The sequence below is a fragment of the Hylobates moloch genome, unplaced genomic scaffold (genome assembly GCF_009828535.3).
Source record: "Hylobates moloch isolate HMO894 unplaced genomic scaffold, HMol_V3 SCAFFOLD_2, whole genome shotgun sequence".
NCBI classification, from domain to species: Eukaryota; Metazoa; Chordata; class Mammalia; order Primates; family Hylobatidae; genus Hylobates; species Hylobates moloch.
The window spans coordinates 174,686,872-174,714,529 of record NW_026652277.1 but is presented as its reverse complement, the minus strand read 5'-3'; the positions used below and the strand labels follow the sequence as shown (position 1 = coordinate 174,714,529).

The window sequence follows — 27,658 nt, the reverse complement described above, 5'->3', positions numbered from 1 at the left end:
ATTTGGGAAATAAGATTTTAAACTAATTTTTTTCCAAATGGCCAATTTCCCCCACAACACTCATAAAAACTCTATCACTTTGTAATTGGTGTACAGTATTTTTCTACCACATTTTAAGTCCATATATATTTACCCTAGTTATGAGTTGAACTGTTCTTTCCCATTGATTTCTGTGTATTTGTTTTGATCCCACTCTACTTTCATCTGTGTGCCTTTAAAGTTTCTATAAATATTACACCTGGCAGCGCAGGTGTTATTCCTGTTATTCTTTTCATTCTTGTTTAGTTTTAAACTTTTGCTTATTTTCTTAAGTCATATATCACAGTTTGATTTGATTATAGCCACAATGAAATTCAGATTAATTTTAGTAGAATATACATGTTTAAACTTTTCAGCTCTCCTAGCCAGAAACGTGGCATATCTTAATTTATTTAGGTCAGTAAGTCAATCTTTTAATACTCTCAAATATGCTTTCATAATAAAAGATCAAAATGGAAAATATGTTTGAGTTGGGAAGATCTTTCAGGTCACTTTTTAAAAATCACTCACAGAAGCAAAGCTCATTTTTCCTGTTTGTAAGAGGACCCTCCGTTAAAACATACTTTACTGTATTTTAGGGTGTTTTTTTTTTTATTTTATGAGGTAAAAAATGCTCATAATCATTTACCAAGGAAGGTCACATTTGGGAGCTTGTCCTAAGCATAGGGCAAAAGCCTTATGCACAGAGATGTTAACTGAAACAAAAATATTCCCCTATGAGGAATGATTCCATGCATGAAGATATGTCAGTGGAATGGAATCTGAAATGTAAAGTACTTTTGAGGGCTATTATAACGTTGGAAAACATTTTCACTACGCTATGTTTTAAAAGTCGGGAAACATTTTTAAGATGCTGTTACAGGATGGTATGTTTCCCGCAAGCCATTTCTTCCCTATGGTTCCTGCTCCTCTGGCTTTTGCTCACCGTTCACCAGCCACGTTCACCCGCTGCTGTTCCTTGCACCTGCCAGATGTCCCCCTCCCATGCCTCGGACACTTGTGCTTGCTGCCAGGACTGCTCTTCTCCCCAACACCACCACCAAGTCCCCTGCCCGGCCTGGAGTCCTCGCTGACATCATCTCAGTGAGAGCTTCCCTGGCCGCTCCAGCTAAGGTCCCACCCCTGCCCGACGTGCTCCGTCCACCTTCTCTGCCCACCTCGGGACACATTGTCCAGTACTTTTTTTTTTCTTGCTTTCCTCCAGCTAAAACAGAACCCGGGCAAAGATTTTTGTCTGTTTTGTCCAGACCAGCTGCAAAGGAACCTGGGCATATGAACGGTCTGTGAAATGAAAATGTACAAAAGTTATAAATACTAGGGAACCATGGACATTATTTTATTAATTTTGTTTTAGCTATATTAGCTTGTCAGTCATTATGAAAAAGAGCTATCTTGCTAGAAGCAGCCCTGCCTATCTATTTCCTTTACCTATAGGGTAACTACAGATAAAGAAAAACCTGGCTGGCGTGATTAGGGGTTGCCTGAAAGAGGCTGCAGTTCTGACCATTTCTTGGGCGGTCTCGGGAGAATCAGGGAAGGACCTACTTCCCTTGGCTGAGATTTAGGCGGTGGATGAGTCTCGCCGTTTGGGCAGTGGAGAGAGCGCTCACTCCGCCTGTGCTGGAGGAATCTCTGGTTTCAGGTGAGTCGTCTTTGTCTCCGGCACAATGCTGGTCTGGTGCATGTTTGTGTTCATGCCTCCAAGGTCTGGGGGCTTTGTGCTCATGAGGGGAGGGGGAAAGGCTGACGCAGAAGAGGGGAGGTCAGAGTTCACCAAGTCCTGGGGCTCACGTGTGTCACGTGGGCCTCCGTGGAAATGGTCCTGGCCGGACTCACGTTGACCACCCCCTCCACCCCACTGTGCCCCACTCCCAAGAGGAGGGGTGACTGACGGGCATCCCATCTCACTCCAGCCATGTCCCCAAATCTGCTCTATCAGATAAGCAATGCACACGATCCAGAGATTTAAAAAATTACATATATTCATGGATATTTATAGCACTTCCTTTTCCTCTAGCTTTTCAAAAGTTCATTAGAAAATATTTCTTAAGAAGGGCAAAGATTTATATTGATGGGGGATCAGCATCTGACAATGCAGAGAAACTTCCACAAGCTCCAATCAGAATTCATCTATTTTTACTGAAGCAGAAGGAAAAAGTATCTCAGCTGACGGCAGTGCCATCTAAAAGGCTGCTGTAATCAGCTGTGGGGCAGAAAAACATCCACATCCCGAGACAAGACTGTTTTTAAAGAAAATCAAGCCAGATTTTTAAAAAATGCTGGATGAAATAAACAAATCAGAAGGCTATTTAGCTTGTTTTAAATAGCCAAGACTTCAGTATTTTTCTAGGAAAGGAGTCCAGGTTTCTGAGAAGACATGATGTAATGAAATGCTGCAGAAAAGCGTGACTGCTGCTGCTCCTGCGTCAGGCTCCAGGTGGACCCCACTAACAGGAGCAGGCCCAGGGAGGAGGGGAGAGGCTGGCCTGAAGAACCACACCCATTTTAGTTCCATTGTGGATACTGCATGCTGAGAATCAGATAGGAGAGCTGAAAAGAATTGCAAAAAGGAGCTTTCCCTCATTATCAAGGGTGTTCAGGCTTGCCCGGTTCACATGTATTTTTATTATCCAAGAAACTCATGAGGCTTGACTGCCGCATCCTCATGTTCAAGGCAAGGCCAACAGCCCGGCCATTGTCCAGTGTGTCTCCTTTTGCTTCCTTGTAGGTAGGACACTCAGCCCATAAATGAAGGTATACAGGAACTGTTCATTTCTTTTCTTTAAATCAAATTCAGCCTGAGAGGAATCTTGATCATCTTAGCCTCCTGGAGCGCCTTAGGAGGTTTCCCACCCAAAACTGTGCAATGGCCGCAGAGCACGGGGCCCACGCTGGTCACTCACTGCTCCTGCTTACCAGCCCCCTCCAGCCCAGCTGCTTCTTGGCCCATGCCCTGCTCCCAGGCTGGGGGGTCTCGCTTGGAAGCTTGGAGTGTGTTAGGAGCGAATGGGATGTATGGAAGGCAAGGGAGGCCTCTGCTGAGGTGTGAGCATCCGCCGCAGAGCCGCCGCCCACTCCAGCCTCGGCCAGGAGCTTGTACAGGGGCCACTCTGCAGGCTGCATGCCTCCCACCAAGGTGTGGAGAGGGGTCCCCTGGGGACTTGGTAGGGAACCAGAAAGGGCTTTTCCCAAGACTTCCTCAGCAAGAGAAGTGCAATCCACTTAACTAAATTCTGTGGGGTGTGAGGGGGTGGGTGGAAGAAGTATTAGAAAAAAATAAAGGGTTCCTTTTTAACAAGTAATATATCATTACAAGAAATACTTCTTACTTTATTCCCTAAATTAGTATGAGAATTCAAAGTTAGGTTGAACTATTGTCAAGAAATACTAATATTAAAGAGACATTTTAAAAAATGTCCTGCTGCCGCACGCGGTGGCTCACACCTGTAATCCCAGCACTTGGGGAGGCCGACGCGGGCGGATCACAAGATCAGGAGTTTGAGACCAGCCTGACCAACACAGTGAAACCCCGTCTCTACTAAAAATACAAAAATTAGCCAAGTATAGTGGCACATGCCTGTAATCCCAGCTACTCGGGAGACTGAGGCAGGAGAATTGCTTGAACCCAGGAGGCAGAGGTTGGAGGTTGCAGTGAGCCAAGATCTCGCCACTGCACTCCAGCCTGGGAGACAGAGCCAGACTCCGTCTCAAAGAAAAAAGTCATGCTATGAAATTTCTTTACTAGTGTTCTTGTTAATATAATCTATGTTCATCTTGTAGAATTTTCATTTAAAACTAGAAAAAAAAAGTCACTCTTCTGCCCCATAACAGTTTGACAAAACGAATTATCACTGCGTTCGTACTGGGAAGTCAGTTCCTCTGGGTCTTGTCCACTGTGTTTCTGGCCTGCCTCTACCCAGGGAGCGGAGGGCTTGCAACCCTGCAAAGCCTCCAACAGTCCTTTGTTTGGCAGAATCTTGTCCAAAGACTGAATGTGGACTAAGCCCTCTGCTTGGCCCTGTTGAGACATCAGGAACTCACAGGAGCCCTCCCCATCTCAAGACGCCCCCATGGGGGGTGGTCACTGCAACACTTTCTTTTGCTTAGATGATTGAAGAACTCAGTCAAAAGGGCTAGTGAGGACTGGAAAAGTCTGTAATTTAATTGTTTTTTTCAGGAAATCAATGGGTTATCCTTACACACATGTACAAACACACACAGATACACACATCATTTTGCCGATTCTTTAAAAAATTCCCTCAGCAACTAATCAGTTGTCATTTATCAAGCACCTAATGTGCGTTCAGCCCTGCACGGCGTGGTCAGAGCAGCACAGCTTGTTCTCTGGGGTTTATCAATGCTCCGCTTTATGCTGAGAAACGTAAGCACAGTTCTCAGCACACCGCAGGGCACCTTCCACCCTCTAACCGGGCACAGCCTGTAGTTTGGTTCACAGCTAGTGCGACTCTGGCCAGGCTGGTCTTTCAGACTGCCCTTCCTCGTTGCCATACAGAGGCCTGGCGTCCAGCCCCCAGAGGAGCTCTCTCTGGCTCTGTCTGCTTCTGTGGTGACCTGATCTTCCACGCCTGTGCTTTCTGGCTCACCTCTTCATAGAAGGAATTTTTTTTTTTTTTTTTCCCAGGCTGGAGTGCAGTGGCGCAATCTCGGCTCACTGCAAGCTCCACCTCCCGGGTTCACGCCATTCTCCTGCCTCAGCCTCTCCGAGTAGCTGGGACTACAGGCGCCCGCCACCACGCCCAGCTAATTTTTTGTATTTTTAGTAGAGACGGGGTTTCTCCGTGGTCTCGATCTCCTGACCTCGTGATCCGCCCGCCTCGGCCTCCCAAAGTGCTGGGATTACAAGCGTGAGCCATCGCGCCCGGCCCATAGAAGGAATTTTAATGCCCTCTTTGAGATCAAACAGGACAGGTGAAGATAAAATACTGGGTTTGTTGTTAGTGACAGTCTTTTAGTTTTGCTGGTTTGTTATCCAAGGATTTCCTTCCATGACTTTGCTTTTATAATTCTTTCCACATCTCAAAAACGGAGGCAGAAACAGTTATTCCGGTAATTTTTACTGTTCTAGTCATTCCTTAAGCTAAATACTTTATGAAAAAGAAAGAGTTCTCTTGCACAGCTGTGTGCCAAGTTTGGCTAGTTCATTCTATTCTGACATTTTCCTGACAAGGTAAGCAAGCATGAATTTTAAAAAAATATGTAGCAATTGAAGTTGACAGCATGAAAAAAGCCAGCCTGTGCCAGCAGAAGGACCAAAGCAGGGCTTTCGGGGCCTGTAGTTTAGACATACTCTTGCAATTGGAAACTTAACATTTCACGTTGGAAGCTCTCCTGTCTTCCATTCTTCTCCTCAGAAGCCTAGTTCAGTGGTGGCATCAGGTGACACACCATATGTCAAACTTCACCTTTTATTAAAGAGAATTTTATGCCACTATAGTTATTATTCCTTTTTGTTTGTTTGTTTGAGCTGGAGTTTCGCTTTTGTTGCCTTGGCTCACTGCAACCTCTGCCTCCCGGGTTCAAGTGGTTCTCCTGCCTAAGCCTCCCAAGCAGCTGGGATTACAGGCGCCCGCCACCATGCCTGGCTAATTTTTGTATTTTTACTGGAAACTGAGTTTCACCGTGTTGGCCAGGTTGGTCTCGAACTCCTGACCTCAGGTTATTTGCCTGCCTCGGCCTCCCAAAGTGTTGGGATTACAGGCATGAGCCACTGCCCCCGGCCTAGTTATTATTCTTAACTGTGACCTTCAACTACCTGAAGTAGTTGAGTATACTTCAACTACTTCCACCAGGAGTAGAAAATCGATTCCACAGATAAACCAGAAGATTCCTATACATACTGATTTTACTGATAATTTATATTTTGAGACAGCAACTACTGTAGTTTTGAGAATTTGCTAAGTCCCATTCGTGCCTGTGTTTAATTTTTAACTCCTAATACCAACCTCCGAGAGGAGTTGTTCCAGTTCCCTCCCCAAGTCCAGTAAACACAGAGCCATCCTCTTACAGTCACTGTGTCCACTCTTGAGTCATTTTTATGTACACGTTTCTTGCTGTGGTCCATTCTTAACCAGGTAACTAATGTTGCCCATTATTATAATGCAACAAGCACATCGGTCAAACCTGCCTGCTACTGCTGCGGGCTGCTTCACCCCACCCTTCACTTCTCGAAGCCAATTGTTCTGTCTCTACAGCTTCCATAGACTTCACACCGGTTTTTTTAAAAGGCATTTTCCATATTCAGATCACAGATGCTGATATACATATTTTTGTTTTCAAAAGTACTTGAGTTGGTTCAATAGAACGTAATTTTTTTTTAAGTCTTGAAATATATTTGTTTTGCTTTAAAAATCTTCCTTGAAGGCTGTATTAGTCAGGGTTCTCTAGAGGGACAGAACTAATGGAATATATATATATATATATTATTCGGGACACCCCCAAGTCTCCTTATGTGTTGTGAAGGCTTCCCACCTCTAGCGTATAAATGCAACATGAGGAAAATGCCTATCAGTATTAGTTGCATGAATCTCATACTTAAGAACGTGCAGGCTGGGCACTGTGACTCACACCTGTAATCCCAGCCTGTAATCATATATATATATATACACACACACACACACATATATATATATACACACACATATATATATAATAAAGAGGAGTTTATTAGGTATTAACTCACCCGATCACAAGGTCCCACCATCTGCAGGCTGAGGAGCAAGGAGAGCCAGTCCAAGTTCCAAAACTGAAGAACTTGGAATCTGATGTTCGAGGGCAGGAAGCATCCAGCACATGAGAAAGATGGAGGCTGGGAGGCTGGGCCAGTCTAGTTTTTTCATGTTTTCCTGCCTGCTTTATATTCTAGCCATGCTGGCAGCTGATTAGATGGTGCCCACAGATTAAGGGTGGGTCCGCCTGTCCCAGCCACTGACTCAAATGTTCCTCTCCTTTGGCAACACCCTCAGACACACACCTAGGATCAATACTTTGCATCCTTCAATCCAATCAAGTTGACAGTTTTAACCATTACAAAGGCCATCTTTGCTCACATGAATTCTGGTGGTATATATGATGCCAAGACCTTTCAGGTGAGGTATGGCATGGGGGAAATGGCATGTGCCCGATCTTCCAGATCCTGTCTGCTCATAGTGTATTCGTTGACTTTTTATATGATTAGGCTTATGAAAACTGAAATAAATTTTAGAACCAATATGTCTGGCTTGAGGCTAAATTAAATAAATCCCTAAGAATTGCTTAATTGGCAATTACTGTGTAGTATGGCAAGTCAGTGAAGGGTGCAGCTTTGGTCTTACCATTTCTGCAGGACCAGCAAGCCAGAGGGACTCCCAACCAGGAAGGCTGGTTAGCACTAGGTTGCTTTTTAAATATGATTGTGGTAACTCCTGGGTAATGTTATATGTGGACAAATAAGATGGGTGACTTGAGAAGGAAATGCAGATGTTTCAGCATTTTCACTTCTCTCTGTATTTTATGTGTGCTTGTGTGTGTGTGCGTTTTCTTTCTTTTTTTTTTTCTTATTTTTGAGATGGAGTCTCACTCTGTCGCCAGGCTGGAGTGCAGTGGCGCTGTCTCGGCTCACTTCAATCTCTGGCTCCTGGGTTCAAGCAATTCTCCTGACTCTGCCTCCCTGGGATTACAGGTGCCCACCACCACGCCCAGCTAATTTTTATATTTTTAGTAGAGACGAGATTTCACCATGTTGGCCAGGATGGTCTCGTCGATCTCTTGACCTCATGATCCGCCCACCTTGTCCTCCCAAAGTGCTGGGATTACAGGCGTGAGCCACCACGCCCAGCCTGCACTTTCTTAAGTATGAAATTCATGCAACTAAAACGAATAAGCATTTGCCTGGTGTTGCATTTATACTCTAAAGGTGGGAAGCCTTCACAACATGTAGGAAGACTTGGGGGGCGTCCCGAGAATCTGGGCAGTCCAGGTCGCAATGACTTTTCCTACCAGTGAGATGAAAAGCTTAGTTGTGAAGACTGCAAAGCAATAGCTCCTGTTTAAAAATGTTCTCCTAGCTTATAATTTATTTTTCATAGTAGAGGCTGTTTACTCTGTACTCAGCCTTTTTTTCTTCCTTGTGAATAACTTCTTTTGAAAACAAGCTGCTGTTACGGTTCTGAGTGTCACGACGCTGCTGTGCTGGAGATGAGGCTTTGAGGGTGTCCTGCCAAGGGGGCTGGCCTGGGCCCCAGGTACCTTAATGCCTTTCGGGACCAAGCTGCCGGCTGCCAGTATATAAAGTGGCTTCTGTGAGCCTCTGTGCACCTTGGAAGCTAAGCCATTTGCCGTGGAAATGATGTCCCCCTTGCCCTGACTGGCCCCTGTGGAGAAAAGGTGTCAGTGAAGATCTCTATGTGCCGGGTTTCTCCTGGAGTTTGGGTTCTGGTCACTACAGAGCTGTGGCCTTAGGGCGCTGTTGGATTTGCTGTTGTGTGCTCGCCTCATCCCCTAACTGGTATGTTAGTCGGCTTCCGTGCTGCCATCACCAAGTGTCACCAGCCGAGTGACCGAAACAACAGAAAATGATTGCCTCCCAGTTCTGAAGGCCCAAAGTCTGAGGTCAAGGTGTCAGCCTCTGAAGGTGTCCGGAAGGGGTCTGTGCAGCCTCTTTCTCAGCTTCTGGGAGGGCTCTCAGTTCCTCAGCTCGTGGCAGCAGAGCTCCAGCGTCCCAGTGCTGTTCTTCTGTGTGCATGTCTGTGTTCAAATCTCCCCATTTTATGAGATCACATAAAGCCCACTCCACTCCAGCGTGACCTCACCTTAACCAGTTATGTCTGCAGGGACCCTGCTTCCATGGAAGGTCACATTTGGAGGTAGTGGGAGTTAGGGCCTCCACGTAGGAATCTGGGAGGTAGAAGGACATGGCCCAGCCCATGACAATGGGTAACATGCATTTTTGTTAAAATTTAATAAATTTGGTTTTAAGTTTTTTGGAGAATTTTGTGAAACTGTGGAGGGAAAATACCAAAGCTGGTGACCATGCCACTGGACATTAGTAACTGTTGTTTTTTTTGAGACAGAGTCTTGCTCTGTCACCCAGGCTCAATAGCAGTGGCACAATGGCACAATCATGGCTCACTGCAGCCTCAAACCATCCTCCCATCTCAGCCTCCCGAGTAGTTGGGACTACAGGCATATGCCACCATGCCTGGCTATTTTTTAAAAAATTTATTCTTAGTAGAGACAGGGTCTCACTGTGTTGCCAAGGCTGGTTTCAAATTCCTGGGCTTAAGTGATCCTCCTGCCTCGGCCTCCCAAAGTGCTGAGATTACAGGTGTGAGCCACTGCATCTGGACACTGTTTTCACTTTTACTAAATCTTTCATACATTTCAAAATGTACAACATTGCAAAATGGAACAGCCCAGAATAAAACATTTGGGTCTTTTAAAAATGTCCGTCAGATTCAATGTGGAGGTCAAGCATGTCTGTCCATCAGAAAATGTGGATTTCTTTGAGCCTTTTCTCTCAGATCACGAAACATATTTTGTTGCTGTGTATTCTGTGAGTCAGGTCATGGCAGCCCTCTCTGTGGGGAAACTGAGCTACAGAAGATGGCTATTAGTAGCAGAAGCGGGACAAGGACCAGATTCCTGATTCAGCTTTTCTCTGGTTGTCAGAAATCTGTGGAATGAATAAACTCTCTCCATCCCTCCTTCCCTCCCCTTCTCCATCCGTCTTTCCTTCCTAAGAGAAGAGAGACACTCTAAGATTGAAGAGGCAATGAACACAGAGGAGTGCTCTTTGTTGGAGCAAGAGAGTAATTTTCACTTGGGGCTGGGTTTCAGAGAGTTTCATGCCAGCTCATCCATCTCATTTCACAATGGCTGTGACTTGGGACTCTTAAAATACTTCCTATTGCTTTTCTTTTGCAGCGTTTGGTTCATTAAGGACCCATTTCATCAAGGCTGCTTCAACAGTTCTTTCTTCTTGGAAATTGATGCTTTGGAGGTGAGTTTCTCAGAAATAGCTTTTTCAGGTGGTGTTCTGTTGAAAATGTTGTTCAGGCCGGGCAGAATGACTCAAGCCTGTAATCCCAGCACTCCGGGAGGCCAAAGCAGGCAGATTGCCTGAGTTCAAGAGTTCGAGAGCAGCCTGGGCAACATGGCAAAACCCTGTCTGTACAAAAACACACACACACAAATGACTGGTGTGGTGGTATGCGCCTGTGGTCCCAGCTACTTGGGAGGGTGGGGTGGATCTCTTGAGCCCCGGAAGCCGAGAATGCAGTGAGCTGAGATCGTGCCGTTACGCTACAGTCTGGGTGACAAAGTGACACCCTGTCTCAAAAAAAAGAAAGAAAGAAAAAGATTGTTCAAGTTTTCTTGGGATTTAGTTGAACATTTTAATTCCAACACATCTAATTTCCTTGGTTCTTTATTTGAATCTTTATCTTCTTAGGTATTTAAATGTAATCATTATTTCCTTTCAGAAAAATTATTCCTTCTTATCTCTAATTGTTTACCTTTCCCAACCACAAACTTCATAAGTGGGGCTGTTTTCCTAGATCAATATCACCTTTTGAAGATTTTAGTTTGTTGCATTTTATTTTGTTTTATTTTCTGGCTGTTTCCAGGTCCCCTTCCCCAATGTCCGGCACACCTGGTACTGCATCTTGGGGGGCAGCAGCCCCGGGAGTGCCTTGCATGTAAAAAGTTGATGGAAAGGAACCCATCCGGGAGGTTTCTGCTTCGGGAGGACCCCGTAGGTGTTTTACAAGGTGGCAGCCCAGGGAGTAAGTGTGGGAATTCCAGCCAGAGCCCTGGCCACATGAACTCTCGTCTCGCTCCCTGGTGATCGCTTCATCTCTCCAGGCTTCTCTGCTTGCCTGTGAGATGCCCAAATAATGTGCAGTCTGTTGATTAGTGTCATATTTGCATAGTTAAAAAAAACCATGCTAAATTATGAACCACATTTTCAGCAATTCCTAAGATACCCCTTAAAATGAGCTCTTTTTTGCTAGGGAGCCTGGCAGGCTGTTCACCCATGGCCTCCCAGGAGCTGGGCTTCCCTCAGGTTTCCTAGGAGGCACTGCCAATCACAAGAGAGCCCGTCCAAAGGTCTTTTCCTCCCTCATATAAAGGACCTCTATTTCCTTCTTACACATCAGAGCCCTTGTGGAAACTTCGAGAAGCTGGAGTCTTTGTAAATACACAGTAAAGAATCTGAGTTCATTTCTTTCCCATTGCCTTCAGGAGTCCACATTTTTACCATCAGATTAAAGATGCTTGACATCTCTTCAGCACTGTCTTTTATGAGTGACTCTCCTAGGATTTTTACAGAAAAACCAGAAACCAAAAACCATTTCTTTTCTTTTTTTTTTTGAGACAGAGTTTCATGCTGTTGCCCAGGCTGGAGTGCAGTGGCGTGATCTCTGCTCACTGCAACTTCCACCCCCTGGGTTGAAGCAATTCCCCTGCCTCAGCCTCCCTAGTAGCTGGGGTTACAGGCATGCGATACCACGCCCGGCTAAGTTTTGTATTTTTAGCAGAGATGGGGTTTCACTGTGTTGGCCAGGCTGGTCTCGAACTCCCACCTCAGGTGATCCGCCCACCTTGGCCTCCCAAAGTGCCGGGATTACAGGCATGAGCCACCACCCTGGCCTTGCCTGTTTTTAATCTGTGACCTTTTACAGCATGTACAAAATCACCTTATGATTGTTAACACAAGAAAACCTTCACTCTGCTCTGTCAATCACAGAATCTCCAATTTGAAAATGAACAATACTGCTATTTTTAAAATTCTGAATGCAATTGATTTTACAGGTCCTTCTGGCCTCATTTTGTAAAAGATAAAGTGACTATCATAAATCAACACCAAGTGCGGAACCCTCTGTTAACTTTGGACTCGACTTTGCTGTGAGATACAAAGTATCTGGGATTTGGGCTTTTCTTTTTTTCCAGTGAATTGAATTTCTTAGTGATTGTGTAAAGACGAAAAAGAAAAAGGGGTTGATAATTTTGGAGAACATTAAGCCATTTTTAAAAAGATATTTCTCTCAAAGATAAAGGAATTTGCTATAGAAATGAATACACTTACTCCCAAAGCAGCATTAAATTGTGTTAACTTTAACACCCTTTCCTAAAAGAGGGAACCAAAATGCTTCTGGATTAGCACTTGGATGATTGGAGAAATGAATATGTCTTTCACCCGCACGCATCTTTCATTATCCAGGAAAGAAGGGAGTAAGGAGGGAGGCAAGAGAGATCCCCCCACTCCACCCCCAGAAAAAGGGAAACGGAGGGGAATTTTCCCCCCCGCTTCCTTTCCAAGGAGCCGTGGCCCAGGAGGCGTTGCTCTCCCTCGGGCACCTGGCTGTGTCTTCCGGGGTTCCTTCTCTGAGCCTCAGGACTCTGTCACCTGTGAAATAGGACGGGGTGGAGACCTGAAGGAGCTGAGGGGCAGGATACACGTTGTTTGAATTAATGCTTCTGTCCCTCAGGACCTGCCACTGGGAGCCCCAGCGGCCCACGTGCCTTTCATCCTGGCCCGCAGAGGCCTGAGTGCTGTTCTGGGCAGCTCTGGGCAGGGCTGGGTAGGGCCCAGCGGACCCCACGGGCCGCCCCCCGCCTCTCCCCAGCTATTTGTCTGTCGTCCCTCTTCGTCCCTCTTCTCCTGAGGTGCTGCCCCAGCCCTCGGGGGAGGCAGCCGCGGGCAGCTCAGTCAGCAGAGCTTCCAGAGGTGCCGGAGTCTCCTGAACGCTCGGCAGGAAAGCAGCTGTGCTGCGTGGGGCCCTCTCCTGGTCCCCGTGCCTCCGTCCCTCCGTCCCTCCGTCCCTGTTCCTGTCCCGCCCGTCCTGGTTCTGCGGCGGGAGGCGGCGGTGTGGGTCTCCTCCGGGGAGGGGCGGCAGGCTGGGGAGGGGGGGAAGGGTGTGCGCGTGCTGGGGGTGGGGGGGGGAAAGACCTGCCGCACCGCCCCCTCCCCGCTCCCCCAGCCCCTGGTTGCTATGCAGTTTCTATGGCAGCAGCATCCTCAGACTCAACTTTCACCCTCATTGAGAGCCAATTAAGGTAAAATAGTGAGGGGAGGAGGGAAGAGCGTGGCCAGGGAAGGGAGGGGGGAGAGGCAGGAAATCCAATTCGAAGCTGCAAGTGCAGCGTTTACGCTGCCAAAGTCGCAGTACAGATTCTGAAGCCGCAGCGCCGTCCCCTCCTTTCCTCGCCCCAGCCTGAGCGGGAAGCGGCAGCAGCTCCCCAGAGCCCTGGCGTGGCAGGGAGGGGACGGCGCCCGAGCAGCCATATTGCAGCCCCCCGGGTCCCTCCTCCGGGCCGGCTCAGGCCCCGCACTCACGACCTCCTCTGGGAGCCGGATCTGTGCTCTCCATCGCCGCCACCCGCCAGCCTCTGCGTCCCTTGGCTTCTGACATCCCGTCCGGCCGTCCCCCTGTGCCGGTCCGAGCCTCTGTTTATTTCCTTTTTTACTATCAATACTTGACCAGCAGAAAAGGAAAGTTTAAAAATGCCGATCGCACAGTTGCTGGAACTATGGAAAAAGATCGAGGTGCAGCCTATGGAAATAGAGGTGAGTGCAGGAAGGAACGCGCTTTTCACAGCATCCGCAGGAATCCGAACTCTGCAGCCGATGCATTGCTCGTTCACTATAATCAGCTCATGTTTAGTAGGTGACTGTGATGGGTCAGAGAGTTGGGTATCCAGTGTGTGTGGATGTATATGCTGCGTTGTGTATTCACATGGATAAACACTGTGTGTGTATACACGCACGGCATTGTGTGTGGTGTAAATACATAAATGATAATGAGTACAAGAAACAAATTGTTGCCCTTAAGGAAACTTCAGGATGCTTCTTAAAGTCTGTGTAAGTCTTAAAGTATTCCCGTTTCCAAACTAATCTGCATCAGTTTGATTTTCCTTCAACAAGTGGCTTTAAATTAGAAGCCTTCCATTTGCTACAGTGAAAGATGAAACCAGAAGGCAAAAATCAATGATGAATCAAGGAACAGAGAGCATAAAGATAATGTGATCTTAAACGAAAAAAGATAATGCAACCTTAAAAGGCTGAATGGTCAGATGAAGAGGTGTGATTAAAGATAAACAGAAAAGATAATGAAATCAAAGTGTTCCTTGCCCATCCCAGGGCTGGTGGGTGTGCAGGAATCACTGCTGAGAGTTTTTCACTCCACGCGTCCCTGGGGACATGCAAACCTCTGCTCCACGGAATCTGATTTGCTCCATTTGAATTGGAGATGGTCAACATACATTTTCCTAGAAGAGAAAGTTCCCCAAATTTATTAACATCTACTAAATTATTAGATATACCTGCTCTGTGTTTATAGCAACTCAAATGGCATTTAAACGTGGCTCATTTTTAATCACTCACCAAACCTTCTCAAAGTCCAATTTAATGTTTGCTTATCTCCTACTCCCATCACTGTACTTATAAATTCAATGCTATTTTAAATTTTATTTATTTTTTATGTATGTCTTGAGATAGTCACATAACATACCTTTGAACTGAATGAGAGATTCTGTTTTAGAAGAGAATTTACTGAATGCTTCACATTGAATAGTTTCCTTGGAAAGCCAAACTAAATAATGCTTGACATATGTATTGATGTTTAACAGAGATTGTTGGGCATAGCACAGACATTGAAGTCCATTTGTTTTAGATGGAACAGCCCAGATACTGCTGCTCATGGAAAGAACCTGGGGTGGGAGAAGGATGACAGCAGGGCTCCTTACTGTTACTGATTCTTCTGTTTGTACCCGGGGTTGTTCTTGGTGTTGAGGACAATGCCTTCGAAAGATCCATTCCCTTACTGCGGTGGCCATTTCAAGTCTGCTTTTTTTGAGAGAGACAGATTCAATTTTTCTAAATATTGAATTAGTGAACGAGCAAGTGATTAGCTAGAAGTTCGTTTCTCATTTACTAGTGCTTCCTATAGCCCTGCTGGTCATCATCAGCACGTTTGCTTGTGCTGAAGCTGTAAGGTGCTCAGCCCTCATGAATGAAGGGCTCATTCAGAAGGAGGATTCCACCCTGGGCTCAGAAAGGATGGGAGAGAGGGGGCCAGGGGCTCTACAATTCCGGGTGGGACCCTGGTCTTCACATTATTTCCAGTGGCCAAAGCCATGAGGAACAGCTTGTGTTTCACATATTTCTCAAATTGCTCATAAATGGATCAGCAATGAATAGATTCACATGATTTGAAAACTATGCCATGAGCCTAGAAAGCACTTGCAAGTGGCAAGAATTTGGAGCTGAGTTGACTGATAACCTTGGAGCTGAGTTGACTGATAACCTGCCCTGCCTTGCCAGCCCCAGGAGAGGGCAGATGGTAAAGGTTTTGAGGAAAATTGGATACATTAAATAGCCCTTGAAGCAAAATAAATTTTTTTCAGGCTTCTTAGCTCAATTTTTTCAGGAGAGCACAGCTGGTGGAGGATGGACAGTGTTAAATTCCTATTTACTTGGAACCCAGAAAACCAGAGTTCTTTCTATAGAAAAATAGAAGCTTAAATATTAACCCTGAGGTACTTCAACTTTATGAGGAAATTTCCAAATCCACAAAATCCTCTGTGTTTTGAAATTCACAGTCTGAATTTACTCTCTAGTTTTGTCCATGTTTTATGTTGTATGGTATTAAAATAACTCACATATCAAGAAATGTGGCAGAGCTACATGGAGCATATCTGGCCTCTGAACTCCAAATTAAATGCCCTAAAACCCTTGCAGGAGGAGCCTGCATGCTTTTCTCATCAGAAAATCTGCTAAGAGATTTTAGTGCTTATTTTTTAGTGATTTAGTTTAGATTTTAGTGCTTTAGTTCCTTGCTGTTATGCAAATGTGACACAACTGATGATCGGATTTCCAGGGACTAGAATCAGCATTCCTGGATTCATGTTTTGCTCTAACCACCTTTTCGAGTTGCTATCCTTTCTGGCCTGTTTTCCCATCTGTAGTCTGAGAGAACTGAACTGAATTGGGTCTGAGGTCCATTGTACTAGAGAACACTGCATACAGTTTATAAAAATTGTAGACCAGGGGAGATTCATCTGACTGTCCAGGGAAAGTCTTTGCAGTTCTCTGCGTTGTTCTGAGATATTTCAGATATATAACTAACCCATAAATGGGTGGGTTGACAAGGAAACGTGCTAATTAAGAGCTAGAACCTCCAGAAAACCCTGGCAGAATCTAGCATGAAAAAGAAACATGTAGTATTTCATGAGTTATGTTCGGGCAAGTTGAAGGCAAGTCTCAAATACAGGACTTTTCAATCATTGCTTTCAGTGGGGTTACAGCAGCCAAGGGCATGCTTCGGGGGCAAGATAAGAAAATGGGAGGAATGATGAGTAAGACAAATCCATAAGCCAGCCCACAAGGTCTGGCTGACCCATTTTATTTGTGATCTCTTGGAGGAATAAGCATGATTTTTCTCTCTGGGATGTCTTAATACATTAGATAGAGAAAGAGAAAGCTCCGTTTTAAAACAATGCAGATCAAACATGATTCCCTGAAGATTCATAGTCAAGCTTGGATAGAGATGATTATCTCCTGGCTACTAGGTGAGAAGATGAAACTAGAAATAGTAATAATGACAGCAGTTCGCTTTGCGTGTCTACTGCATGGCAGCCAGTGCTGATGGCTGGCTGGTGTTCTTCCATGGAGCTCTCCCCACATCCCTAGGCAGAAGCACTGCCATGTCTCCGAGGCCCAGGTTAAGCAGGTGGCCCCAAGTTGTTAAGCAGAAACCAAAGACTCAGACCCAGATGGTTCCACTTAAACCTTGTGCCAACCACAGAAACACTTGCTTTATGTTTTATGGGCTGGGCCTCATTTCTCTGCTAGAATCCATCTTCCAGCACTCACTCGGGACTGTGATTTGGTTCCATTCTCATGGGAGTGGTCACACATGCCTTCACTGTTGCTCTGTGCTTCCACGTCAGCTCCTTTCGTATTTTAGCTTCATGAAAATCCACGCCTTCTCCACTGGCAAGAATCACATTGTCCTCCTTTAGATTGTGCCGTAAGTCACACTCACTTCATTGATTTAGTCGTTTGAGTTAATGTTTAGTCTGAACACTCCTTGCCTTACTTACCACCTGTTGTATAAAGGATCCATCTCGGGCATGAAGCATCACACAGTTGCACATAAATTCGGGTGGCAAGGGACGGTGATATGGTTTCCATGTCCTACAGAAACCATGCGGGATATTTAGTTGCACTTTTTCATATTAGTAACCTGTATGAGGCCACCTACAAACACGTGGCGATGCTAACCATCTTTAACATCTATCTTTGTTATCAGACCACAGAGGAGGATCTCAACCTGGATGCGGAGCCCGCCACAGAAGACACTGCGGAAGAAGTAACTATACATGTTTTATTGTAGTCTGCTTTGTTTGGGGAGATTGGGCCCAGAAGGTGGTGAAGGGGGAAATGGAAGTTTGAAATTAAATATCTGTGAGCAATTATTTTAGTGACCTATGTGTCTCTATACATATACATGCACGAACGTGTATATATGCACATGTGCATATCATGTGCTTATTATATTCGGTAATCTCCCTCAAAAGGAATAATTGGAGCATAGGAAGGAAGGCTGTCAATCGAGGTAAAGTTCATGGTCTCCTGGCATGGGTGCTTGCGAGAGGCATGGTGCATTAGTACCAGTCAAGGAAGCATGGGAGTAACCAGCTGGCATGGAAGCCTGGTGTGGGGCTCCCTGTACCGGAAGTCATGTGACACAGCTGCTTAAAATGTCTGACGAGGTGCTCAGCAGAGCTGGGGAGAAAAGCGGATTCCATCTGTGGGGAGTTGTCTTACCAGTGGGCGGAGAGTCCCAGGGCCTGTAGGGGTTGACTGGGAAAGAAGGAAAGAGAGACAGGCTATCAGCCCGAGGTGGACCTCAAATGGAAGAGAAGAAAGAGCTCTCGCTGCTGCAGGCTGTGCATTTCTTCATTTTCATGCCGTGCAGGAGCATGGGCCTGATCCCGGCAACAGAAAACAGACTTAGACTTGAATAAAGTGAAAGTACCTCAGCAACACTGGGGTTCTAAGGGGAGATTTTGGTAAAGAAAAGTACATCCATCAGGGAGACACTGGACAGGAAAGAGCTAAATTCGAAAGCTGAGTTGAGGCTGTAGTCAAGGCATTGTAGTTACGCAGCCACACTTCCAGCACTGGTGAAGGAAACGCTCTCAGAGGCAGCTGGAGCCATGGGCCATTGACTTGGCCATTAAGAAGACTGAGTCGCTCAGCCACATGCCACCTGGAGCCAGAAAAGTTAGAAAATTTGCAACTCTGTTGACTTTTAAAATAGCTGGCAGATATTGCAGACTGGAAGGGCTGGATCGATGAACATTACTGGTTTTAGAAAATGGTCTGCTCAGATGCTGAACGCTACATTTCACTACCATCTAAACCTATGCACACCAACGCAACATTTAAGCCAAGTGTCGCTGGATCTTATGATCCGATGACATAGCCCACTGGTTAAATAAAGAAAAATGGCATTCAGCTGCCTTATGTTTATCCAGCTGCCTTTCAGTTCTGTGCATTTTCGCTAATCTGGGAGTCTAGAGTCTGGCTCTCTTCTAGCTGCGCAGTGATCCAGCTGTGTTCTTGAACACTATGCTTGGCCTGGCCTTGTGCCTTTGCATCCCCTGGAAGAGTAGATGGCGCTGCTTTTGCCAGTTCCACGAAGATCAAGGGGTAGGCAGACATGAGGCAGTGACTCTCCTGAAAATATGATGCTCAATCTGATACTTGCAAAGTGGTAGGGGTTGGAAAGGAAGATGTACCTTCCCTGCAAATTCATAAGGCCAGCAAATTCATAAGGCCAATGGTCTCAGAGAAATGACTGGCTGTCATTTTTCAGAATACTTTTCTAGGCTTTTGTAGGAACTCTGATTTCCAGGGAACTTTCAGTGTGTTTACTGCAGGCAGACTAATGTGATGACTTAGTAGTTGGCTTCAGGAGGCTGACGACAAGGCCCTGAGCCAGGATGGGTGCAGCAGACTCTTCATTCTGCTAGGTTCAGTTGGAGCAACAAGATTCCATAACACCATGTCCTGCTGCATTCAGGCTGCCATAGCAGAATGCCACACCGGGAGGCTTCTACACAACAGAAAGATACTGCTCACAGTTCTGGATGCTGGGAAGTCCACAATTAAGGCATGGCAGGTTTGATGGCTGGTGAAGGCACACTTTCTGGTTCATGGCCAGCCTTCTTTACCCTTGTCCTCACATGGTGGAAGGGGCAAGGGAGCTCTCTGGGGTCTGTTTGATAAGGACACTAACCCCATTCATGAGAACTCCACCCTGAAGACCTAATCACCTCCCAAAGTTCTCACCTCCTAATACCATCACCTTTATTGCTAGGATTTTAACATATGAGTTCTGGAGAAATACAAACATTTAGACCATAGCACATGATATGCCCCAAAGTGCATATATACAACTAACAGAAAATCCTTTAATTCATTAATAATATTTATTCTTTAAGAGCTCCTAGTCTCAAGTTGTCGCATCCTCTACATTTTTTATGGAAATCTAGATGTGAATCTATCATAGAATGTAATGAAACTAACCAACCTCTTTAAAAGTTGTTTTTGATAATGGAATATGAGATGGAGGAAATTATTACTGTTTCCTGATGCTTACTGTATCTGGATAATAGAAAACCAGTATATATTTGCATCTTAGTAAATTAAGGAATAGAGTTCCAAACAGATTTTAGGAGTATTTTGCAGAACTATAATCTTGATATTTAGGTACATTTGCAGTATTTGTGGGAAGAATGAGAAAATACTGGAGAAAATTACTTGTTTACTTGATGTTTCTGACAGATGATGCTGAAAACCCAACATGGAATTTTTTAGTCTAGCTGCAGATGAATGTCATTTGAATACTATATGATGCTGTTTAACTTTTGTCAGAGACAAGCTTTCGACATCCTTCTTGGCCTCCAGAGTGGTTATTTGCAAGGTCTTCTCTAGATTAGGGATTTATGGCTCAAATAAAAGAGCCATATTCTGAACCACAACCACAAAACCCTTCTTCTTTCTTTTCTTCTTCTTCCTCCTCCTCTTCTTCTTCTTCTTCTTCTTTTTCTTCTTCCTCTTCTCTTCTTCTTCTCCTTCTTCTTCCTCCTCTTCTTCCTTCTTCCTTCCTTCTTCCCCCTTCTTCTCCTTCTCCTTCTTCTCTTTTTTCTTCTTTTCCTTCTTCTTCATCTTCATCTTTGTCTTCTTCTTCGTCTTTCAATAGATTTAGGGAGTATAAATGCAGTTTTGTTATGTGGATGTATTGTGTAGTGGTGAATTCTGGAATTCTAGCATAGCCATTACCAGAACAGTGAGCACGGTACCGAACTTGTGATTTTTCACCCTCACCCCCACTCCCACGCTCCCACCTTTTGTAGCCCAGTGTTAACTCTTCCCCCTGTATGTTCACGTGTGTTCATTCTTTAGTCCCACTTATAAGTGAGAACATGCGGCATTTCTGAGTTACTTCACTTAGGGTAATGGCCTCCAGTTCCAACCACGTTGCTGCTAAAGGCATGATTTCATTCTTTTTTATAGCCGAATAGTATTCCATGATGTATCTGTACCACATTTTCTTGATCAGATTCTTTGCTGTCAGACACTTATGTTGATTCCATGGCTATGCTATTGTGAATTGTACTGTGATAAACAGATAAGTGCAGGTGTCTTTTTTATATAATAATTTCTTTTCCTTAGGGTAGATACCCAGTAGTGGGATTATGGATCAAATGGTAGTTCTGTTTTTAGTTTTCTGAAAAATTGTCATATGTCTTTTGTAGAGGTTGTGCTGATTTACATTCCCACCAACAGTGTATAAGCGTTCTCTTTCTCTGCATCCTTGCGAACTATCTGTTGTTGTTTTTTTGAAAAAAAGAGAAATTTTGTGGCAACTAAACTGATAAACGTTTCATGCCTCTTGCCAGTCTGAACATATATGATAAAAAGTCATCTTATTTAGGAAAAAAATCATTCAGGTCAGCAGCAATTTTCCCATTCATTTATTCAGCCAAGAGTATTTACTGATAATCTGTAGGCCAGGCATTATGGTTCATGGAAAAGAATAAAAGGGTGAGCGAGGCTTGCCCTGGAGGAGTGCAGGAGGCACTGTGATCACTCCAACTTGTGAGTACTTTCACTGATACGAGTTTCGTGGAGTAGGCTTCTCACATAGTTTTTGAAGTGTGGAAGGCATTTGGGATAGATCACGTATGATGTCTAGGCATGTGATTCCTCATGTTACGGTTCTGTGCAGCTTCCGAGAAGGTGAGTTCTGGTGAAGGTCCAGTGTGAAGCTTGGGTGTAAGACAAGATGTCTGTTCTTCAGCTTGGGGGTTACTGCAATATACCTTTATTCACCATTGCTGAGGGAACGGCCTCCTCCCTCAAGAAGGCAGTAGCGATGTGGGGGAGTTTGTGTTACAAATTCACGGGATGGGTGGATTCTTGGTCTAATTTCATCTGACGCATCAGAGGCAGGCATCCTTCATATTCTGAACAACAACCACAAAACCCAGCAGATTCTGTCAGGAAATACTACTTCAAGAGATTACTTGCAGGGGCTCAGTATAGTGACATCACAGTCATGGAAGAAAAATCTAGAAGCAAAATGACTCCTGTGAGCAGGAAAGGCCCTGGCTCCCTGAGGCTCTGGGCTCTCCCCATCCTACCTCCTTCCTGCAGGCCATGTGTACTGAGGCAAAGGAGCACCGGGGATGAGAGCGCCTCCATGAGGTGACAGCTCTGTGCAGGAAACAAGCTCGTGGCTCGCCTGGGGACTGCCCTGCAGGCCTAACCAGGCGGACTTATTGAGGGTCTAGAGGCAACCTGCTGTCTTGTTGCCTGGGAACCTGATCTGGATGTTGGGCCAAGTGTACTCAAACGAACCTCGCAGCCACACTCGTGAGACTTAGGTGACTACAATGCTGAGCATTGATCTGTGTGGGATAGGACATGGCAGCGGCTGCGCTCGACCAGCCTCCTCTGAGCTGCGTGCTGGGCGGTTGGGAGGGCTGATGCTGTGCTGATGGAGGAGGAGAGCCAGCTTCAATGGCTTTGGGCCAGGAGAGGCCCCACCTGTCCACTTCCACAGCACAGAGGCGAAGTCTGTGCAGCTCCAGGCAGCCCCAGGCTTCTGGGTCTCTGTGCCGTTTTGTCGTCTTTGTTCCCTATGTGTTCTTAGACACGTAGCTGATTTTTAGGTGAGTTTTCATTTCACAGAACAGTCTTTGAAAAATATTAGAATTTGTTGCATGAATTTAATTAGTTTTTGTTTTGTAGACACAGGGTCTCACTATATTGCCTAGGCTGGTCTCGAACCCCTGAGCTCAAATGATCCTCTCGCCTTGGCCTCCCAAAGTGCTGTGACTACAGGCAGGAGCCACCACACCTGCCCTGTTGCATGGATTTTTAAAGTGCTTACATTTCAGGGTTATGTTTATTAATAACAATAGGAGCATTTTCTTGTTAGGTCAACTTTATAAAACCAGATCCAGGTGTTATTAAAAATGTTAGTGTGATTCCACTTTATTTCCTTGTGGCTACTGGGGTACTTTCCCTTTCCTCTCAAATTTTACTCTATTTTTGATAGCAGAATAGAAAGTATCTGGGCCGGGGGGCAGGGCAGGTGGCATTTCCTGCTGTCATCATCAGTTGCCAGGACACAGCCACACGGGGATCACAGGGTTTCGGCTGCCAGATGACAGTCTCTTTGAGCCAAGGAGGATGCTGAAGACAGCACCAGCTGAGAGGTCACAGAGGGACCCTCAGGCCTGGGCAGGCAGCCCCCTTACAGGGACATCCAGGGGCCCATGGACAGCCCAGGGATGAGCTCCTGAGTGTGTCACCGTGGCCTCCTCCAATGCCCAGCTCCCGGAGTTGCCGAGCCATTGCTGCTTGGACCCCTGACGAGTCCCCTGGTGAGGAAAAAGGTCAGGAAGAGACTTGTGGCAACAGGCAGAAAGCGCAAAAGAGAGCCAGGCCGGGTGTGTTCAGGAGCTCTGGGCCAAAGCTTCAGCAGGATATGGCCCGGGACAGGCTAAACTGCCTGTGCGGCCACATTGCCTCTCATGTCTCTGCAATCCAGACAGAGTTCCATTGTTCCTCATAAAAATCAGAAAGAAAAACAATCTAAACTGGTTTGAATAGAAATGAGACAAGGTGAATAATGAAGCCCAGGCAATAATGAAGCAATTAAGAGCAATGCAATTACTGTTTAAAAGAAATCACTAGTAGATTTGAAAGAAGATTGATAAAACAATCTTCCAGGCCCTGCTCATTACCTCCTGTGAATCTGTCTCTGTGGCGTCTCTAAAAGCTGGTGTTACATAAGTCACCATGATGGCAGTCTATTTGCAATTGTATTTCTTACTGTTTCTCTGTCCAGCAGACAAGAATCACTTTAGTCCTTGCAGAAATGCTAGAAAAGGGTAGGGTAAGCATCATGCCTTCTGGAAAGAGGGTGATGTGGCTAAGCCATGCAGGCCCATCTGTGTTTAGACGCACTGTGGGGCGGGCGAGAATAACATTGGCTTCATGGAACGTTAGCATTTATTGAGGCAGAAAAGAAGAAAAGTGTATGATTTTGTAAAGAAGATTGGGACAGCGTATCATTTGATGTGTAAGTGGTAATTATTTGCAAGAATCCACAAAAGAAAAGAAGTCTGGCTCTTGTCATCTGCAGACATCTCTCCTTCTGGTTATTCCTTTCTCACTGAGTGTTTGTCATTTGTCATTCCTGGGCAGATGAAGACAGTTTATAGCTTTTCAGTGTCTGGGATCCTCATTTTTCTGCTTCTGTAACAAAGTCAGCCTTTGCACATTTCCCAGAGTGCTTTCTTTCCGAGAAGAAGAGGATTACTCAGTGCGAATGGGAACATTCTCTAAAATCGTGGGCACCGGCTGGAGACCGTGTCCCGTGGTCTGAGAGCACCAAATCGGGAGCCTGGAGCGGAGCACTCGCCGCTGCCTCCTCACACATGGCTCCAGGGAGTGCGCACCAGCAAATGGCCCGTGGGGGCTTCCTTGTAGCCTCTGGCGCAGAGCAGTAACCACCTCTGCTGCCTGGTGATTTTATGGGGGGGGGGGGGTCTCATAAAGAAAACGCTGGTTCTCCAGAAAAAAATTGTGCTCATCCGATCACAGCCAAGAATCACTTCTGCGTTGAGGTCGTTGCTAAATCATGAAGCAAAAGACCCAGTGAAAGCTCCGTTTTCTCTGTGTCTAGTGTACGGAGCAGCAGGTTGGAGAAGGCGATGAGATCCAGTTTGGGTGTCTGTAAGGCCTCCCAGGTTTGAGCCCCTGAGGACTGGTGGCATGGCTCTCCTCCTGCCTGCAGAGGACCGGCTGTGAAATAACCCGACTCTTGGTGTGCGCCTGTTTTCCACGCCTCGCACCCTCCCTCAGCCCTGGGAAGTGGGCGAGAGGTCTATTAGTTTTCCCCCATTTTTCAGGTGGTGAAATCGAGGCATCACAGGTGATGTAATTTGCTAAGTATAGCAGAGAACTAATGAGTGCGGGAATTTAAAACACAGGCTTTTTCTACAGACTTATTTTCTCCTCCCAGAATCCTTGATTTCCCCCAGTGTACTCAGCAATGGGGGCAGATTTTTTATTTTTGGCTAATGCACTCAGGTCATGGGTCAAACCTGGTGGCTCAGTCCCTTCCTTCTGTTCAGGCCTCATCTTGGTGCTACAGGCATCTCTGGTCACACAGAGGGTGCTGGCCACATTGTCTGTCCCTCCATGTCCCTGTCATCTCCCTCCTCACCCACATGTGAGGGAGCCCACCTCCCACAGATGCATCCCCCACGAGACCTCAGAAGCAGCCTGGCTTCCCACTGAGACGCCATCCCGGGAGCAGAGCTTTCCTGAGGAGGCCGCAGGGGGTCTGATCCGTGACCCTGGCCAAGGTTGCATGGAACTCACAGGACCTGCACTGCCACACTGAGACCCTTTCTTCTCTCTTTCCAAAATCTCTCTCCTCTCTTCACACGGAGAAAGACAAACATTATTTCTTTATGTGTGCATAAAATTCTGGGGGGTTTTAGATGGAGCTGTTTTTAAAAATTATATCTCCCTATTCACTGCTATCTGGTCATAGGTGGGATATATTATTGATTTACAAGAATTTCAAAAGCTCCTTATATTTTAATAATCCTAAATGGATAATTTAGATAATTATGGTAAGATTTATATACATATATAGGTTTTTTTTTTTATTGAGTGGATTTTCTCCCATGGATAATGCTGTGTGTGTTTCGGTAAGATGCAAGGTGTCAGTTAGAAAATTGTATAGCTTGTTATCTTTCAGATATTTTGAAGTAATAAAATGGGGAAAAAAAGATCCTTGCACCCTTGTAACGTACATGCAGCTGAGAGCTGGGTGTGGAGACAGACTTTGCAATTTATGTGAGTCATAAAATTCTCCAGGGAATCATGAAGACGTATTTTTCCAGGATGTAGAACCCAAACATCCCACTTGCCAAAGCACATTGAGTGGCCACCGTGGAGGAAACGCCTCCGCTCCATGTCCCTGGCGGAGGCCCCGTGGGCACAGCAGAGCCAGGCGTGAGTGCCCCGGTCCCTGAACCCATGGAAGCCCCGTGGGCACAGCACAGCCAGGCGTGAGTGCCCCTGGTCCCTGAACCCATGGAGGCCCCATGGGCACAGCAGAGTCAGGCGTGAGTGCCCCTGGTCCCTGAACCCATGGAGGCCCCGTGGGCACAGCAGAGCCAGGCATGAGTGCCCCTGGTCCCTGAACCCGGAGTCTCACACTTCTCTGGTGGAGGCCCCATGGGCACAGCAGAGCCAGGCGTGAGTGCCCCTCATTCCTGAACCCGGTGTCTCACTTCTGTCTTATGTAGAACAGATGGAGCAAACCCTATAAAACCATTTCCAAAGAAAGCGAAGGTGCGAATTCAGTCAGCTTGAGGAAACGGCTGTGAACACATGCTGGGTGTCAATCTCAGGCCACATACTGCGCCAGGCACACGGGACTGAGTATGCATAGGACGCAGCTCCTGTGTTGGGAGAGCTCATTCTACGTGAGGATTTAGCCACATAAATGCCTGTCTCCAAGTTAATAGGGTATACATAGCAACATCCTTCTTGAAATGATGAACAGTCTCATGGATATCCGTGGGCGGGGGTGGCCTGGGGCTCCTCCACTGTCAGCTACACACGTGGTGGCTCAAGCCGATATGCCCCCGCCTCACCCTCCCTTCTCCTTTTATTCTTCGGGCAAAGTTTGGGGAGTGATAACTGTGTGTCTGGCCCTGTGCTGGGCACCAGGATTCCATGAAAAAGAAGACAGCACGAACCTTATATTTTAGCATCCTCGCAAATAAACAACTAACTCAACAAGATGGTTTCACGTGGGGGTAAGTACTGTTCTGGGTGGGCCATACCAGCAGAGGCATGGGGCACGGTTACTGTAGATGTCTCTACCCACACCATGTTTAGGCCACGACCTGACTGATGAGAAGAAACCAAACAGCAAGACCGGGGGTGGATTGTCCCTGACAGACAGACAGACAGACAGACCTTGGCATGGCCGGACCAAGGAAGCCTGAGCTGGGCTTGGCTTCAGGAACCATGCGCAGGCCTGGGGCTGCCCAGGCTGGCCTGAGATACATGTGGAGAGGAGAGTGTGGTGTCAGGATTCGAGGCCATGGCAAGGTCTTGGATTGTATTCTTTTTTCCTGGAAGCCTTTTGGGACTTCTAAACAGGACACTGATGGGACCCCATATATATATATATTTTAAATTAATTTTTTAAAAATTTATTTTTTATTTCAATAGGCTTTTGGGGAACGGGTGGTATTTGGTTGCATGAACAAGTTCTTTAGTGGTGATTTCTGAGACTTTGGTGCACCTATCATCCAAGCAGTGTACACTGTACCCAGTGTGTAGTCTTTTATCCCTCACCCCCCCCCCCAACCCCTTCCCATGAGTTCCCAAAGTCCACCGAATCCTTCTTATGCCTTCATGTTCTCATAACTTAGCTCCCAATTATGAGTGAGAACATACGATGTTTGGTTTTCCATTCTTGAGTTACTTCACTAAGAATAATGGTCTCCATTTCCATCCAGGTTGCCGTGAATGCCGTTACTTCATTCTTTTTTATGGCTGAGTAGTATCCCATGGTATATATACCACAGTTGCTTTATCCACTAATTGATTGATGGGCATTTGGGGTGGTTCCATATTTTTGCATTTGCAAATTATGCTGCTATAAACATGCATGTGCAAGTATTTTTTGGTATAATGACTTTTCCTCTGGGTAGGTACCCAGTAGTGGGACTGCTGGATCAAATGGTAGATCTACTTTTAGTTCTTAAAGGAATCTCCACAGTTTTCCACAGTGGTTTTACTAGTTTACATTTCCACCAATGGTGTAAAAGTGTTCCCTTTTCACTGCATCCATGCTAACATCTATTATTTTTTGATTTTTTTAAGTTATGAGCATTATTGTAGGAGTGAGATGATATTGCATTGTGGTTTTGATATGCATTTCCCTGATAGTAAGTGATGTTGAGCATTTTTCCATATGCTTTTTGGCCATTTGTATAT

At 45.8% G+C, this 27,658-nt stretch overlaps 1 protein-coding gene across 3 annotated transcripts in view; it reads left to right on the top strand.

Moving 5' to 3' along the window:
- Window positions 1–12,928: 12,928 nt before the first annotated feature.
- The window catches only part of RPS6KA2 (ribosomal protein S6 kinase A2), a 456,813-nt gene continuing 442,083 nt past the window's right edge, over window positions 12,929–27,658 (top strand). For 2 of the 3 annotated variants that reach the window (XM_032162347.2, XM_032162329.2), the window contains exons 1-2: window positions 13,188–13,606; window positions 17,352–17,411. In XM_032162347.2, coding sequence (XP_032018238.1) covers window positions 13,544–13,606; window positions 17,352–17,411 — 123 coding nt within the window. In that variant the 5' untranslated portion in view covers window positions 13,188–13,543. Of the gene's footprint in view, window positions 13,096–13,187; window positions 13,607–17,351; window positions 17,412–27,658 lie in introns of those variants that run through there. The other variant, XM_032162339.2, reaches the window with a different exon arrangement.